Source organism: Spinacia oleracea, chromosome 6 (assembly GCF_020520425.1).
Source record: "Spinacia oleracea cultivar Varoflay chromosome 6, BTI_SOV_V1, whole genome shotgun sequence".
Lineage (NCBI taxonomy): Eukaryota > Viridiplantae > Streptophyta > Magnoliopsida > Caryophyllales > Amaranthaceae > Spinacia > Spinacia oleracea.
In genome coordinates this window covers 67,645,675-67,663,384 of record NC_079492.1, presented here as the reverse complement: position 1 = coordinate 67,663,384, position 17,710 = coordinate 67,645,675, and the positions used below count along the sequence as shown (strand labels likewise).

Genomic DNA, 17,710 nt, shown 5'->3' with positions numbered 1-17,710 from the left:
ATAGATAACATGTGTGAGAGACGCTATTTTCAAATTATTTAATTCGGTAGAGAGAGATAATAAAAACAGGGACGAACCTTCTTGATTGTCGTGGTGGGCTCGCTCCCCAACAAAAATTCTCGTAGTGTGTTTTTAGTTCCCCCTATAATTTTAATGTAATTGTATATATCACCTACTGTATTGTTTAATTCTTCTACTGGCCCCTTTGTAAAACAGTTAAAGATCTTCAACTGAATAAAACAACAAAATATGGTGAGTGATTATTAAAGAAAGAGAAATAAGTACTCCATAATAAAATAGGAATAATTACTTTTAATAATCCAACCTTTAAGCGATTTTCCAAAATTAATCCAACCTTTTGATTATTATCTATTAATCTTACCTTTATACCCCTTTAACTTTTATTGCTCCAAAAAACTTGCAACCGGCTAAACCGGTTTTTCATTACGTTTTTTTCATTACTCCTCAAGATAACTTTTTATATTATTCTTTTAATTTTTATTCAATCATTTATCATCATCTTCAACAGTCAACCACCATCAACAACTCAACAAGATAACACCATTACCCACATTTTCTCTCCTGCATCTTCATTTTTATCTCCAACCACCATCAACACCCTCGCCCCATTCACACCCTATTTACAAATTACAACCAATTCAACCTCCCATCAAAACCGAAAAAAAAATCTCCTTTCGCATTGGGCTGGTTTGGGGTGGTTCTGGCCAGGCGGAAGGGGTTAGGAGAGAGAGTGGGTGGTGATTTTCGTTGGGTAGAGGTTGTTTTCAGAGTACAGATCTTGGTGTACTTCAAATAATTCATAGAACTTCAAATGGAATTGAGCCTATGACGAAGGAACCCAGATTTTTTGGCATTTCAATATCTTCAAATACTCCCAGCAACCCATTTATATGAAGAACTTGAAATTGTTAAAAGAGAAACGGTATTGATGAAATACTTTTTATCAAATTTTCCGAAAAAATTCCAATTTTTTTATCAAATGTTTTTCAAATATTCCCCTCCTGAAACTCATCTAAACCGAACAAATTAAATCAACAACCCATTTTCTTGGAGAATGAAGCTATGTCTTCAATGGAGGTGAAGGAAGATGATGAAGGGGGATGAAGGGTAAAAGAACAAAGAATCAGAGAAGTGCAGAGAAAGAAAAAAATAGGAACAAGGGAGGAATTTTTAAGGAATCAGTTGAGAAATGGGCCCACGCACAAAATTGTAAGTGTTACATGCCACGTCATCAGTTATGACCGGGTTAACCTACTTGGTAACCTGTAAGGAGCAATAAAGGTTAAAGGGGTATAAAGGTTGGATTAATAGATAAATATAATAATCAAAAAGTTGGATTAATATTGGAAAATCGCTTAAAGGTTGGATTATTAAAAGTAATTTTTCCAATAAAATATGGTAAAAATATATCAAATATTGAATTGTTGCATTTGAAATAAACATCTATAAGGATCAAGCGATGAAATAAAAAAATGGAGGGAGTTTATCGGTACACATGCAGGTTCTGAAACTACGAAATAATGTTTTTAACCAGAAGGAACACAAGAATTAGGGAGTATATATATACGTAATATTTTAAACATAAAATGCTTATATGCAACGCGTTTCCGGCCTTAATACTTTTAAATATAGGATTAGGTTCTGGTTAGAAGCACGCCCTAAAATGATAACTAAGAACCAATATGGACTCTTAGATCATCAAAATCGGATGGTCCATAAGATTTCCGTGTCGTTAATATTGAAATTTTTGTATTTATGCAACTTTTCGAACTAATTCTCAGTTCCTTTACTTTGGATGAAATTTCATTGAACTTTTGACTAATTTTATTTACTTTTACTAGTTTTGAATTTACTTTTACTATAAAATTAACGAAAACTTATCCAAAATGACATTTTATGAGAAAAAGATTGAAAAATTAGTTGGTCATGCTGATACTTTATGTTTTCTTCCTTAAAAGTTGATAATTTTAAGTATAAGAAATTGCACATTTTGTTATTTACTTTTGGTTTAATGGAATTTACTTTATTTGTTTTTAATTCACTTTTAGGGGGAAAATTGTTTTTCATTCTAATTACATATTTGGATCCCACAATCCCACCCAGGCATCCAAGGCCTGCTCCCAAACCGGATCCACCTACGCGCGCGATTGAGAATGTCCACCAACCCTTCCTACTTATTTATTTTACAAGAAGTATACCCATACCCCAATTTATAAATAAAGAAATGATTTTATATTCTACCAATGTGGGACGTTTTTCACTTTAAACTTTTCACTCTTTTTTCTCAACAAGAATTTCCAACATATTCTATGCGCCTATGCTAAATTAGTAAAAAGTAGAAAATATTATGATGTTTGTTTCTTGAATTCACTAATCGCTATTTATAGTATTTCCCTTTACGGGTGAAAGCGAAGTTAGTTACGAAGATGTGGATGTTATTTCCAGTGACTTCCGTCGTGGGGGAACTGCTTGCCGGAGAGGGGGAGTTTAAAGTCGCACTAAATGCTTCTACCGATTTCACTTTTCGACGCTCCATTTCTGCAAGCCTAGTAAGTCTCTAAACATGTATGTATTATATCTTCACCTCCGAATTGTTGTTGGTTTGAGCCATTCTTGTACCTGCAGTTGGGCTACGGTCTTTCGTTTATGGACCTTTTAACGATTCCATTTGCCTTATGTAAAGGAAAATTAGGAATGTGAATAGCAAATTCCCCCTTGTTTGATAAGGAAACGTCGTGTACTTATAATAGATCTGGTTAATTGATGTCGTATACTTATAACAGATATGGGTAATTGAGGTTAGAAAAAATCGAGACGACACCGATTATATCTATTTTCACACATGCACTCCCCTACCTAAAATGGTTAATGTCAAATTTAACAAATAAGTACTCCTTCTGTTCTCGAATATTAGTCCCTTTTGGAATCCTTACACTATTCACAATTTAAGAGAATCTTCTAATTTCTTTTAAATACGTACTTTGAAACATATTCATGTAATATCTTATTTTGTTCGTCTTAATGTGTGGTTTAACAATATCAAAATTTTATATTTTTCTAACATACATATTTTGAGATATTTACGTTTAAATATTGAGTTTAACTGAGTTGAAAAGTCAAAATATGACTAATATATAAGAACGGAGGGAGTATACTTTTAAGCTGCTATTTGCAATATCAATTTTAAGGATATACTACGTAATTTGTATGCATTTGAAAAATTTCTAGAAAATAATAAGGTTAATTTATCTAATAAATTTTTAATTAAAATAATACAATAAGTAAAAGTTGGCTTATTTTAATTCTAAATTCCATAGTGACATCGCCACATCACGTAAAGAAAAGCTAATATTATATTGTAACCGAAAACGATACAAGATGCAACACACTCACTCATGTTCGCGATTAGAAACAACCACACTTGAGGAGAGAGGCCACTTTGTAGTGTACATGATATGTGGCTTTTTGAAAGCAAAGAAATTCCACGGAACATACATATTGATCATCGTGGAAACTTATTAATAAAGCAGTACATAAATTATTAGTAGTATATTAGGTAGTACGTAGTACATGCGGACTATTGTATTTTTTCAGAAAGCATATGGCTTTTAAGGTAGCCAAAGACTTGAGCAACATCCGCAAGAAGTTTAGAGCATTAGCACTCCTGGTCAAATATTGAACATGAAAACCAAAAAATATATATTAGGTACAAAATAGGGGCGATAGTTGTTGGAAAAAAAACCCTTAAGTAAATATGAAATACTTTATCCTCCATTTCGTGCTCGATGTTGTTTATGGTTATGGACAAGGCTGTTACTTTCATTTGAAAACTAACTTAGAAGTTCGGAATGGAAATAAAAAAATAAAATAGTTTGTGTATTAATAATGTACCTTTTTGACGTAGAGTCCAATGGACTGAACGTAGTTGTTTTCCAATGTTCCGAAGAATCCGACAACACGGCCATTTGATGGTACTTCTGAGCTAAAATCATACAAATACTTGGTGTACGGTCCACCTCCATAAGGTCCATAACCATCCTTACACAAGTTAGTATGAATCTTTAACTTGGTTACGTCAACATTTTTGTGCCATTCTCCAATAGCCCCACTTATATTGGTTACATGTTCGCCACATTGGAGTGTAACCTGTATAAATTAAATGTCTCAATTATAACTAGATTAATTAAATGTCCCAATAAATTATTGCATACATGTTAAATAAGATAAAAAGAGTATATGAATTAGGTAGTGAATATAATTATGAAAGTGAAGAGAAAATGTGACCTTGTGTTCAGCATTTCCGCCATTACCGCCAATCTTTGAACGACACTTTGTGGTGACAAACGTAATTAAATCAACAACAGCACCAGTTTATATGATTAATTCATATAAACTTTCACATGGTTCAAGCATCATAGACCATGGTTGCCCAGTCTGACACCCATAAGGCCCGTATTTCTCAACACCCTGACTCTGTGTAAATCAAAATAAATTGAGTAAAACTTAATGGCATACAATTAGATACAGAATACTTAACTATGAGGGGTGAAATTGATTAAAATCTATGTATTTACAAAGGGAAAGACTATTAATCCTATCCACTAATTTTATTTGAATTTTATGTTGTAGAATAAGGTGCATCATTTTTATATTGGGATAGATAAAACAAATTTAAAAATCAACCTAACTGTTTCGGATCGTCGTGTACATATATCTTCATCCTAATCCTAGTTGTGTCGTACAAAGAATTTTTTATTTTTTTAGTTTCTAAACTTTAGTAAGTGATTGAATACGATACCTGAGCGGCAAGTTGAGCCATTTTTTTGAGCTTGAAAAGGTGAGATTGATGCTTCTGTATTAGTACGTGGTACAAGTAAGTAGGAACTAAGTTGTTGTGTGTTGTAATTGAGGAGGTCAGATATCTTCATATATATACACATTTGAATCACTAACTCACCACACACGAACATATTCTGGTGGTCCGTCATGCCCACCACTTATTTATTCGTCATGTGTATGCATACTTTATATATGCATTCAGATAAGAAAAAGGTCCCATTCCATTTATTCTGTTATGTATTTGCATGCATAATACCAAGATGCTCATCAATATATTTTAAATCAATTAGTCTGCATTTTCATCTATTCTTGACAAATATTGTGTATAATTTGTTCTCGACTTCTTGAGAAAATATTGTGACAATTCTTCATCTTAAAATTTTCTCTAATTTTTGTTTTGGCTATTTCCTCTCTTAACTAGACTTATACTTCCTCTGCTTTTTTAAATTCACTTTTCATGTTACATGGTTATAGGAGGCTCCTGCAAAATTATTGTTAAATGGAAAAATGGATAGGTATATATGTAGGCACAAGTATGTTTCTTATATCTCTGTAAATATGTTTTTCTGGTCGAGTGAGGTACAAATGCAATACAAAAAAATACTCCATCTTTCCCTTAATACTCGCACCGCTTTCATTTTCGGGTTGTCCCTTAACACTTGCGCCGCTACTATAAAGGGAAATTTTTAGCAATATTATATTATTTTTCACACTTACCTACTAACCCACCTACACCCCTACTCCCTACAAAAAATCATTTAAAAATTCACACCCCCAATTCACCACTCCCCACTCCTGACACATTTCCCACTAACTATATTAATAAAAAATACCCCACTATCAACTAACACCTATTAAATTAATAAGTCAATTCAAGTGTCTTAAACTCCACGCCGGTCAAATCGGTGCAAGTATTAAGGGACGGAGGGAGTACAAATGGAAGAGGAGATTCGAACCTATGATAACCTACATACATGTGTACAATCTTCAGTTGTAACAACTCTAATGTGTCTAGTACTTTCGCAATTTGTTTGCATCCTTTTTTCTATTTTCCATTATTTTTTTAGTTAATAATTTCAATATCTGATGGCAAGATATATTCTCTACATACACCATTTCTATAAATATTCCTTTGGTTGGAAAAAGAAGCATCCACTATTATTATCCTTCCATTTCTATAAATATTCTTTGGTATAAAAGTAAGCTTCGATTCTTAGTGTAAGTTTGATGCTACTTTTTCTTTACTTATTATATGGAGTATATGATTAGTCATACTAAGAATATCTTATACCAAAATTGAAGTTACTCAAAGGAGAGATTTGTTGAGGTTTGTCCTTATCTTTTCACAAATTCTTATTTACAAGCGGTATGCAATGAATATTATTCTCTGAGGTAAATGTTAATTCAAAATGTGTAAAATTTACCCTGATATATGTAAAAGTTATCTATTTTAATTTGTAGTGATAAAAATTTTCAGTTTAATAAAAATTATTTATTCAATATCAATAACAATGTATTAAAATAACTTTAAAATTAATCATTTAACATTCAAAAATGTTTATTTATCAATATTTTTTATATAAAAGGTGATCAAAACATATTAAAAGTTACAAAACAACTAGGTAAAAGTTATCTTGATGACAGGGTGATGTACAATAAATTTATTATACACCTTATGCGTACAAGATGTTTTGTTATCTTTTTCATTGGCAAAAGATTAATGAATAGAAAACAAAATATACTCCCTCCGTCCCAGATTAGTTGTTACACTTTCCTTTTAATGATTCAATTAAAAAAATACCTCACTAACTCCTATCACATCTACTTTTTCAATAAAATAACAATTGATAACCACACTACTACTTATCGCATTAAACTATGTGCCCATGAAAATGTAACAACTATTCTGGGACGGAGGGAGTATGCACTACCAAAATTCAAAAAATGGCTTACGTGATTTATTTATTCTAGTAAAACAAAAACGGGCCGGGGACTCTAATATAGATAACATATGTGAGAGATGTTATTTTCAAATTATTTAATTAGGTAGAGAGAGATAATAAAAACAGGGACGAACCTTCTTGATTGTCGTGGTGGGCTCGCCCCCCAACAAAAATTCCCGTAGTGTGTTTTTAGTTCCCCCCTATAATTTTAATGTAATTGTATATATCACCTACTATATTGTTTAATTCTTCTACTGGCCCCCTTTGTAAAACAGTTAAAGATCTTCAAAAGAATAAAACAACAAAATATGGTCAATGATTATTAAAGAAAGAGAATAAGTACTCCATAATAAAATATGGTAAAAATATATCAAATATTGAATTGATGCATTTGAAATAAACATCTATAAGGATCAAGCGATGAATTACAAAAATGGAGGGAGTATATCGGTACACATGCAGGTTCTGAAACTACGAAATAATGTTTTTAACTAGAAGGAACACAAGAATTAGGGAGTATATATATACGTAATATTTTAAACATAAAATGCTTATATGCAACGCGTTTCCGGCCTTAATACTTATAAATATAGGATTAGGTTCTGGTTATAAGCACGCCCTAAAATGATAACTAAGAACCAATATGGACTCTTAGTTCATCAAAATCGGATGGTCCAAAAGATTTCCGTGTCGTTAATATTGAAATTTTTGTATTTATGCAACTTTTCAAACTAGTTCTCAGTTCCTTTACTTTTAATGAAATTTCATTGAACTTTTGACTAATTTTATTTACTTTTACTAGTTTTGAATTTACTTTTACTATAAAATTAACGAAAACTTATCCAAAATGACATTTTATGAGAAAAAGATTGAAAAATTAGTTGGTCATGCTGATACTTTATGTTTTCTTCCTTAAAAGTTGATAATTTTAAGTATAAGAAATTGCACATTTTGTTATTTACTTTTGGTTTAATGGAATTTACTTTAATTTGTTTTTACTTCACTTTTAGGGGGAAAAATTGTTTTTCATTCTAATTTGGATCCCACAATCCCACCCAGGCATCCAAGGCATCCAATCCCACCCAGGCATCCAAAGAAATTTGGATCCCACAATCCCACCCAGGCATCCAAGGCCTGCGCCCAAACCGGATCCACCTGCACGCGCGATTGAGAATGTCCACCAACCCTTCCTACTTATTTATTTTACAAGAAGTATACCCATACCCCAATTTATAAATAAAGAAATGATTTGATATTCTATCAATGTGGGACGTTTTTCACTTTAAACTTTTCACTCTTTTATCTGAACAAGAATTTCCAACATATTCTATGCGCCTATGCTAAATTAGTAAAAAGTAGGAAATATTATGATGTTTGTTTCTTGAATTCACTAAACGCTATTTATAGTATTTCCCTTTACGGGTGAAAGCGACGTTAGTTACGAAGATGTGGATGTTATTTCCAGTGACTTCCGCCGTGGGGGTACTGCTTGCCGGAGAGGGGGAGTTTAAAGTCGCACTAAATGCTTTTACGGATTTCACTTTTCGACGCTCCATTTCTGCAAGCCTAGTAAGTCTCTAAACATGTACGTATTATATCTTCACCTCCGGATTGTTGTTGGTTTGAGCCATTCTTGTACCTGCAGTTGGGCTGCGGTCTTTCGTTTATGGACCTTTTAATGATTCCATTTGCCTAATGTAAAGGAAAATTAGGAATGTGAATAGCAAATGCCCTTTAGTTTGATAAGGAAACGTCGTGTACTTATAATAGATCTGGTTAATTGATGTCGTATACTTATAACAGATATGGGAATTGAGGTTAGAAAAAATCGAGACGACACCGATTATATCTATTTTCACACATGCACTCCCCTACCTAAAATGGTTAATGTCAGATTTAACAAATAAGTACTCCTTCTGTTCTCGAATATTAGTCCCTTTTGGAATCCTTACACTATTCACAATTTAAGAGAATCTTCTAATTTCTTTCAAATACGTACTTTGAAACATATTCATGTAATATGTTATTTTGTTCATCTTAATGTGTAGTTTAACAATATCAAAATTTTATATTTTTCTAACATACATATTTTGAGATATTTACGTTTAAATATTGAGTTGAACCGAGTTAAAAAGTCAAAATAGGACTAATATTTAAGAACGGAGGGAGTATACTTTTAAGCTGCTATTTGCAATATCAATTTTAAGGATATACTACGTAATTTGTATGCATTTGAAAAATTTCTAGAAAATAATAAGGTTAATTTATCTAATAAATTTTTAATTAAAATAAAACAATAATTAAAAGTTGGCTTATTTTAATTCTAAATTCCATAGCGACATCGCCACATCACGTAAAGAAAAGCTAATATTATATTATAACTGAAAACGATACAAGATGCAACACACTCACTCATGTTCGCGATTAGAAACAACCACACTTGAGGAGAGAGGCCACTTTGTAGTGTACATGATATGTGGCTTATTGAAAGCAAAGATATTCCACGGAACATACATATTGATCATCGTGGAAGCTTATTAATAAAGCAGTACATAAATTATTAGTAGTACATTAGGTAGTACGTAGTACATGCGGACTATTGTATTTTGCAGAAAGCATATGGCTTTTAAGGTAGCCAAAGACTTGAGCAACATCCGCAAGAACTTTAGAGCATTAGCACTCCTGGTCAAATATTGAACATGAAAACAAAAAATATATATTCGCTACAAAATAGGGGCGATAGTTGTTGGAAAAAAAACCCTTAAGTAAATATGAAATACTTTATCCTCCATTTCGTGCTCGATGTTGTTTATGGTTATGGACAAGGCTGTTACTTTCATTTGAAAACTAACTTAGAAGTTCGGAATGCAAATAAAAAAATAAAATAGTTTGTGTATTAATAATGTACCTTTTTGACGTAGAGTCCAATGGACGGAACGTAGTTGTTTTCCAATGTTCCGAAGAATCCGACAACACGGCCATTTGATGGTACTTCTGAGCTAAAATCATACAAATACTTGGTGTACGGTCCACCTCCATAAGGTCCATAACCATCCTTACACAAGTTAGTATGAATCTTTAACTTGGTTACGTCAACATTTTTGTGCCATTCTCCAATAGCCCCACTTATATTGGTTACATGTTCGTCACATTGGAGTGTAACCTGTATAAATTAAATGTCTCAATTATAACTAGATTAATTAAATGTCCCAATAAATTATTGCATACATGTTAAATAAGATAAAAAGAGTATATGAATTAGGTAGTGAATATAATTATGAAAGTGAAGAGAAAATGTGACCTTGTGTTCAGCATTTCCGCCATTACCACCAAACTTTCGACTACACTTTGTGGTGACAAACGTAATTGAATCAACAACAGCACCAGTTTATATGATTAATTCACATAAACTTTCACATGGTTCAAGCATCATAGACCATGGTTTTCCAGTCTGACACCCATAAGGCCCGTATTTCTCAACACCCTGACTCTGTGTAAATCAAAATAAATTGAGTAAAACTTAATGGCATACAATAAGATACAGAATACTTAACTATGAGGGGTGAAATTGATTAAAATCTATGTATTTACAAAGGGAAAGACTATTAATCCTATCCACTAATTTTATTTGAATTTTATGTTGTAGAATAAGGTGCATCATTTTTATATTGGGATAGATAAAACAAATTTAAAAATCAACCTAACTGTTTCGGATCGTCGTGTACATATATCTTCATCCTAATCCTAGTTGTGTCGTACAAAGAATTTTTTATTTTTTTAGTTTCTAAACTTTAGTAAGTGATTGAATACGATACCTGAGCGGCAAGTTGAGCCATTTTTTTGAGCTTGAAAAGGTGAGATTGATGCTTCTGTATTAGTACGTGGTACAAGTAAGTAGGAACTAAGTTGTTGTGTGTTGTAATTGAGGAGGTCAGATATCTTCATATATATACACACATTTGAATCACCAACTCACCACACACGAACATATTCTGGTGGTCCGTCATGCCCACCACTTATTTATTCGTCATGTGTATGCATACTTTATATATGCATTCAGATAAGAACAAGGTCCCATTCCATTTATTCTGTTATGCATTTGCATGCATAATACCAAGATGCTCATCAATATATTTTATATCAACTAGTTTGCATTTTCATCTATTCTTGACAAATATTGTGTATAATTTGTTCTTGACTTCTTGAGAAAATATTGTGACAATTCTTCATCTTAAAATTTTCTCTAATTTTTGTTTTGGCTATTTCCTCTCTTAACTAGACTTATACTCCCTCGGGTTTTTTAAATGCATTTTTCATGTTACATGGTTATAGGAGGCTCCTGCAAAATTCTTGTTAAATGGAAAAATGGATAGGTATATATGTAGGTACAAGTATGTTTCTTATATCTCTATAAATATGTTTTTCTGGTCGAGTGAGGTACAAATGCAATACAAAAAAAATACTCCCTCTGTCCCTTAATACTCGCACCGCTTTCATTTTCGGGTTGTTCCTTAACACTTGCACCGCTACTATAAATGGAAATTTTTAGCAATATTATATTATTTTTCACACTTACCTACTAACCCACCTACACCCCTACTCCCTACAAAAAATCATTTAAAAATTCACACCCCCAATTCACCACTACCCACTCCTGACACATTTCCCACTAACTATATTAATAAAAAATACCTCACTATCAACTAACACCTATTAAATTAATAAGTCAATTCAAGTGTCTTAAACTCCGCACCGGTCAAACCGGTGCGAGTATTAAGGGACGGAGGGAGTACAAATGGAAGAGGATATTCGAACCTATGATAACCTACATACATGTGTACAATCTTCAGTTGTAACAACTCTAACGTGTCTAGTACTTTCGCAATTTGTTTGCATCCTTTTTTCTATTTTCCATTATTTTTTTAGTTAATAATTTCAATATCTGATGGCAAGATATATTCTCTACATACACCATTTCTATGAATATTCCTTTGGTTGGAAAAAGAAGCATCCACTATTATTATCCTTCCATTTCTATAAATATTCTTTGGTACAAAAATAAGCTTCGATTCTTAGTGTAAGTTTGATGCTACTTTTTCTTTACTTATTATATGGAGTATGTTATTAGTCATACTAAGAATATCTTATACCAAAATTGAAGTTACTCAAAGGAGAGATTTGTTGAGGTTTGTCCTTATCTTTTCACAAATTCTTATTTACAAGCGGTATGCAATGAATATTGTTCTCTGAGGTAAATGTTAATTCAAAGTGTGTAAAATTTACCCTGATATATGTAAAAGTTGTCTATTTTAATTTGTAATAATAAAAAAATTCAGTTTAATAAAAATTATTTATTCAATATCAATAACAATGTATTAAAATAACTGTAAAATTAATCATTTAACATTCGAAGTTTATTTATCAATATTTTTTATATAAAAGGTAATCAAAACATATTAAAAGTTACAAAACAACTAGGTAAAAGCTATCTTAATGACAGGGTGATGTACAATAAATTTATTATACACCTTGTGCGTACAAGATGTTTTGTTATCTTTTTCATTGGCAAAAGATTAAAGAATAGAAAACAAAATATATGCACTACCAAAATTCAAAAAATGGCTTACGTGATTTATTTATTCTAGTAAAACAAAAACGGGCCGGGGACACTAATATAGATAACATGTGTGAGAGACGCTATTTTCAAATTATTTAATTCGGTAGAGAGAGATAATAAAAACAGGGACGAACCTTCTTGATTGTCGTGGTGGGCTCGCTCCCCAACAAAAATTCTCGTAGTGTGTTTTTAGTTCCCCCCTATAATTTTAATGTAATTGTATATATCACCTACTATATTGTTTAATTCTTCTACTGGCCCCCTTTGTAAAACAGTTAAAGATCTTCAACTGAATAAAACAACAAAATATGGTGAGTGAATATTAAAGAAAGAGAAATAAGTACTCCATAATAAAATATGGTAAAAATGTATCAAATATTGAATTGATGCATTTGAAATAAACATCTATAAGGATCAAGCGATGAATTAAAAAAATTGAGGGAGTATATCGGCACACATGCAGGTTCTGAAACTACAAAATAATGTTTTTAACTAGAAGGAACACAAGAATTAGGGAGTATATAAATATGTAATATTTTAAACATAAAATGCTTATATGCAACGCGTTTCCGGCCTTAATGCTTATAAATATAGGATAGGTTCTGGTTAGAAGCACGCCCTAAAATGATAACTAAGAACCAATATGGACTCTTAGATCATCAAAATCGGATGGTCCATAAGATTTCCGTGTCGTTAATATTGAAATTTTTGTATTTATGCAACTTTTCGAACTAGTTCTCAGTTCCTTTACTTTTGATGAAATTTCATTGAACTTTTGACTAATTTTATTTACTTTTACTAGTTTTGAATTTACTTTTATTATAAAATTAACGAAAACTTATACAAAATGACATTTTATGAGAAAAAGATTGAAAAATTAGTTGGTCATGCTGATACTTTATGTTTTCTTCCTTAAAAGTTGATAATTTTAAGTATAAGAAATTGCACATTTTGTTATTTACTTTTGGTTTAATGGAATTTACTTTCTTTGTTTTTAATTCACTTTTAGGGGGAAAAATTGTTTTTCATTCTAATTACATATTTGGATCCCACAATCCCACCTAGGCATCCAAGGCCTGCGCCCAAACCGGATCCACCTGCGCGCGCGATTGAGAATGTCCACCAACCCTTCCTACTTATTTATTTTACAAGAAGTATACCCATACCCCAATTTATAAATAAAGAAATGATTTGATATTCTACCAATGTGGGACGTTTTTCACTTTAAACTTTTCACTCTTTTTTCTCAACAAGAATTTCCAACATATTCTATGCGCCTATGCTAAATTAGTAAAAAGTAGAAAATATTATGATGTTTGTTTCTTGAATTCACTAATCGCTATTTATAGTATTTCCCTTTACGGGTGAAAGCGAAGTTAGTTACGAAGAAGTGGATGTTATTTCAAGTGACTTCCGTCGTGGGGGAACTGCTTGCCGGAGAGGGGGAGTTTAAAGTCGCACTAAATGCTTCTACCGATTTCACTTTTCGACGCTCCATTTCTGCAAGCCTAGTAAGTCTCAAAACATGTATGTATTATATCTTCACCTCCGGATTGTTGTTGGTTTGAGCCATTATTGTACCTGCAGTTGGGCTGCGGTCTTTCGTTTATGGACCTTTTAATGATTCCATTTGCCTTATGTAAAGGAAAATTAGGAGTGTGAATAGCAAATGCCCCCTAGTTTGATAAGGAAACGTCGTGTACTTATAATTGATCTGGTTAATTGATGCCGTATACTTATAACAGATATGGGTAATTGAGGTTAGAAAAAATCGAGACGACACCGATTATATCTATTTTCACACATGCACTCCCCTACCTAAAATTGTTAATGTCAAATTTAACAAATAAGTACTCCTTTTGTTCTCGAATATTAATCCCTTTTGGAATCCTTACACTATTCACAATTTAAGAGAATCTTCTAATATCTTTCCAATACGTACTTTGAAACATATTCATGTAATATCTTATTTTGTTCGTCTTAATGTGTAGTTTAACAATATCAAAATTTTATATTTTCCTAACATACATATTTTGAGATATTTACGTTTAAATATTGAGTTGAACCGAGTTGAAAAGTCAAAATAGGACTAATATTTAAGAACGGAGGGAGTATACTTTTAAGCTGCTATTTGCAATATCAATTTTAAGGATATACTACGTAATTTGTATGCATTTGAAAATTTTCTAGAAAATAATAAGGTTAATTTATCTAATAAATTTTTAATTAAAATAATACAATAAGTAAAAGTTGGCTTATTTTAATTCTAAATTCCATAGTGACATCGCCACATCACGTAAAGAAAAGCTAATATTATATTATAACCGAAAACGATACAAGATGCAACACACTCACTCATGTTCGCGATTAGAAACAACCACACTTGAGGAGAGAGGCCACTTTGTAGTGTACATGATATGTGGCTTATTGAAAGCAAAGAAATTCCACGGAACATACATATTGATCATCGTGGAAACTTATTAATAAAGCAGTACATAAATTATTAGTAGTACATTAGGTAGTACGTAGTACATGCGGACTATTGTAGTTTTTCAGAAAGCATATGGCTTTTAAGGTAGCCAAAGACTTGAGCAACATCCGCAAGAAGTTTAGAGCATTAGCACTCCTGGTCAAATATTGAACATGAAAACCAAAAAATATGTATTAGCTACAAAATAGGGGCGATAGTTGTTGGAAAAAAAACCCTTAAGTAAATATGAAATACTTTATCCTCCATTTCGTGCTCGATGTTGTTTATGGTTATGGACAAGGCTATTACTTTCATTTGAAAACTAACTTAGAAGTTCGGAATGGAAATAAAAAAATAAAATAGTTTGTGTATTAATAATGTACCTTTTTGACGTAGAGTCCAATGGACTGAACGTAGTTGTTTTCCAATGTTCCGAAGAATCCGACAACACGGCCATTTGATGGTACTTCTGAGCTAAAATCATACAAATACTTGGTGTACGGTCCACCTCCATAAGGTCCATAACCATCCTTACACAAGTTAGTATGAATCTTTAACTTGGTTACGTCAACATTTTTGTGCCATTCTCCAATAGCCCCACTTATATTGGTTACATGTTCGCCACATTGGAGTGTAACCTGTATAAATTAAATGTCTCAATTATAACTAGATTAATTAAATGTCCCAATAAATTATTGCATACATGTTAAATAAGATAAAAAGAGTATATGAATTAGGTAGTGAATATAATTATGAAAGTGAAGAGAAAATGTGACCTTGTGTTCAGCATTTCCGCCATTACCGCCAAACTTTCGACGACACTTTGTGGTGACAAACGTAATTGAATCAACAACAGCACCAGTTTTTATGATTAATTCACATAAACTTTCACATGGTTCAAGCATCATAGACCATGGTTGCCCATTCTGACACCCATAAGGCCCGTATTTCTCAACACCCTGACTCTGTGTAAATCAAAATAAATTGAGTAAAACTTAATGGCATACAATTAGATACAGAATACTTAACTATGAGGGGTGAAATTGATTAAAATCTATGTATTTACAAAGGGAAAGACTATTAATCCTATCCACTAATTTTATTTGAATTTTATGTTGTACAATAAGGTGCATCATTTTTATATTGGGATAGATAAAACAAATTTAAAAATCAACCTAACTGTTTCGGATCGTCGTGTACATATATCTTCATCCTAATCCTAGTTGTGTAATACAAAGAATATTTTTTTTTTAGTTTCTAAACTTTAGTAAGTGATTGAATACGATACCTGAGCGGCAAGTTGAGCCATTTTCTTGAGCTTGAAAAGGTGAGATTGATGCTTCTGTATTAGTACGTGGTACAAGTAAGTAGGAACTAAGTTGTTGTGTGTTGTAATTGAGGAGGTCAGATATCTTCATATATATACACACATTTGAATCACCAACTCACCACACACGAACATATTCTGGTGGTCCGTCATGCCCACCACTTATTTATTCGTCATGTGTATGCATACTTTATATATGCATTCAGATAAGAAAAAGGTCCCATTCCATTTATTCTGTTATGTATTTGCATGCATAATACCAAGATGCTCATCAATATATTTTAAATCAATTAGTCTGCATTTTCATCTATTCTTGACAAATATTGTGTATAATTTGTTCTCGACTTCTTCAGAAAATATTGTGACAATTCTTCATCTTAAAATTTTCTCTAATTTTTGTTTTGGCTATTTCCTCTCTTAACTAGACTTATACTTCCTCTGCTTTTTTAAATTCAATTTTCATGTTACATGGTTATAGGAGGCTCCTGCAAAATTATTGTTAAATGGAAAAATGGATAGGTATATATGTAGGCACAAGTATGTGTCTTATATCTCTATAAATATGTTTTTCTGGTCGAGTGAGGTACAAATGCAATACAAAAAAAATACTCCATATGTCCCTTAATACTCGCACCGCTTTCATTTTCGGGTTGTCCCTTAACACTTGCACCGCTACTATAAATGGAAATTTTTTGCAATATAATATTATTTTTCACACTTACCTACAAACCCACCTACACCCCTACTCCCTACAAAAAATCATTTAAAAATTCACACCCCCAATTCACCACTCCCCACTCCTGACACATTTCCCACTAACTATATTAATAAAAAAATACCCCACTATCAACTAACACCTATTTAATTAATAAGTCAATTCAAGTGTCTTAAACTCCACGCCGGTCAAATCGGTGCAAGTATTAAGGGACGGAGGGAGTACAAATGGAAGAGGAGATTCGAACCTATGATAACCTACATACATGTGTACAATCTTCAGTTGTAACAACTCTAACGTGTCTAGTACTTTCGCAATTTGTTTGCATCCTTTTTTCTATTTTCATTATTTTTTTAGTTAATAATTTCAATATCTGATGGCAAGATATATTCTCTACATACACCATTTCTATAAATATTCCTTTGGTTGGAAAAAGAAGCATCCACTATTATTATCCTTCCATTTCTATAAATATTCTTTGGTATAAAAATAAGCTTCGATTCTTAGTGTAAGTTTGATGCTACTTTTTCTTTACTTATTATATGGAGTATATGATTAGTCATACTAAGAATATCTTATACAAAAATTGAAGTTACTCAAAGGAGAGATTTGTTGAGGTTTGTCCTTATCTTTTCACAAATTCTTATTTACAAGCGGTATGCAATGAATATTATTCTCTGAGGTAAATGTTAATTCAAAATGTGTAAAATTTACCCTGATATATGTAAAAGTTATCTATTTTAATTTGTAGTGATAAAAATTTTCAGTTTAATAAAAA

At 32.0% G+C, this 17,710-nt stretch overlaps 1 protein-coding gene and 1 long non-coding RNA gene across 4 annotated transcripts; both read right to left on the bottom strand.

Moving 5' to 3' along the window:
* Positions 1-3,256: 3,256 nt before the first annotated feature.
* On the bottom strand, positions 3,257-10,759 carry LOC110780129 (uncharacterized). 3 transcript variants are annotated; one of them, XR_008924183.1, is made up of 7 exons: positions 10,619-10,759; positions 10,105-10,293; positions 9,712-9,966; positions 6,938-7,086; positions 4,306-4,494; positions 3,913-4,167; positions 3,257-3,685 (listed from the first exon to the last, which is right to left on the bottom strand). It is a non-coding gene; the product is annotated as an uncharacterized lncRNA (long non-coding RNA). The 3 variants fall into 3 exon arrangements; XR_008924182.1 differs by lacking the exon at positions 6,938-7,086 and having other exon boundaries at positions 10,619-10,757; XR_008924184.1 differs by lacking the exons at positions 6,938-7,086; positions 9,712-9,966; positions 10,105-10,293; positions 10,619-10,759 and adding an exon at positions 4,820-4,914.
* A 3,958-nt stretch (positions 10,760-14,717) lies between these two features.
* LOC110799029 (protein GOS9) lies at positions 14,718-16,338 on the bottom strand. Its single transcript, XM_022004230.2, has 4 exons — positions 16,179-16,338; positions 15,667-15,855; positions 15,274-15,528; positions 14,718-15,046 (listed from the first exon to the last, which is right to left on the bottom strand). The coding sequence occupies exons 1-4, from the start codon at positions 16,197-16,199 to the stop codon at positions 15,038-15,040; spliced, it is 474 nt and encodes a 157-aa protein (XP_021859922.1). The 5' UTR covers positions 16,200-16,338; the 3' UTR covers positions 14,718-15,037.
* Between the last annotated feature and the right edge of the window lie 1,372 nt (positions 16,339-17,710).

Excerpts from the sequence above, each read along its gene's own strand:
- LOC110799029 (XM_022004230.2), bottom strand. The coding sequence starts at position 16,199 with ATGGCTCAACTTGCCGCTCAG. Across the intron at positions 15,856-16,178 it reads TGGCTCAACTTGCCGCTCAG|AGTCAGGGTGTTGAGAAATA; the intron begins GTATCGTATTCA and ends TGATTTACACAG. Across the intron at positions 15,529-15,666 it reads GCGGAAATGCTGAACACAAG|GTTACACTCCAATGTGGCGA; the intron begins GTCACATTTTCT and ends TAATTTATACAG.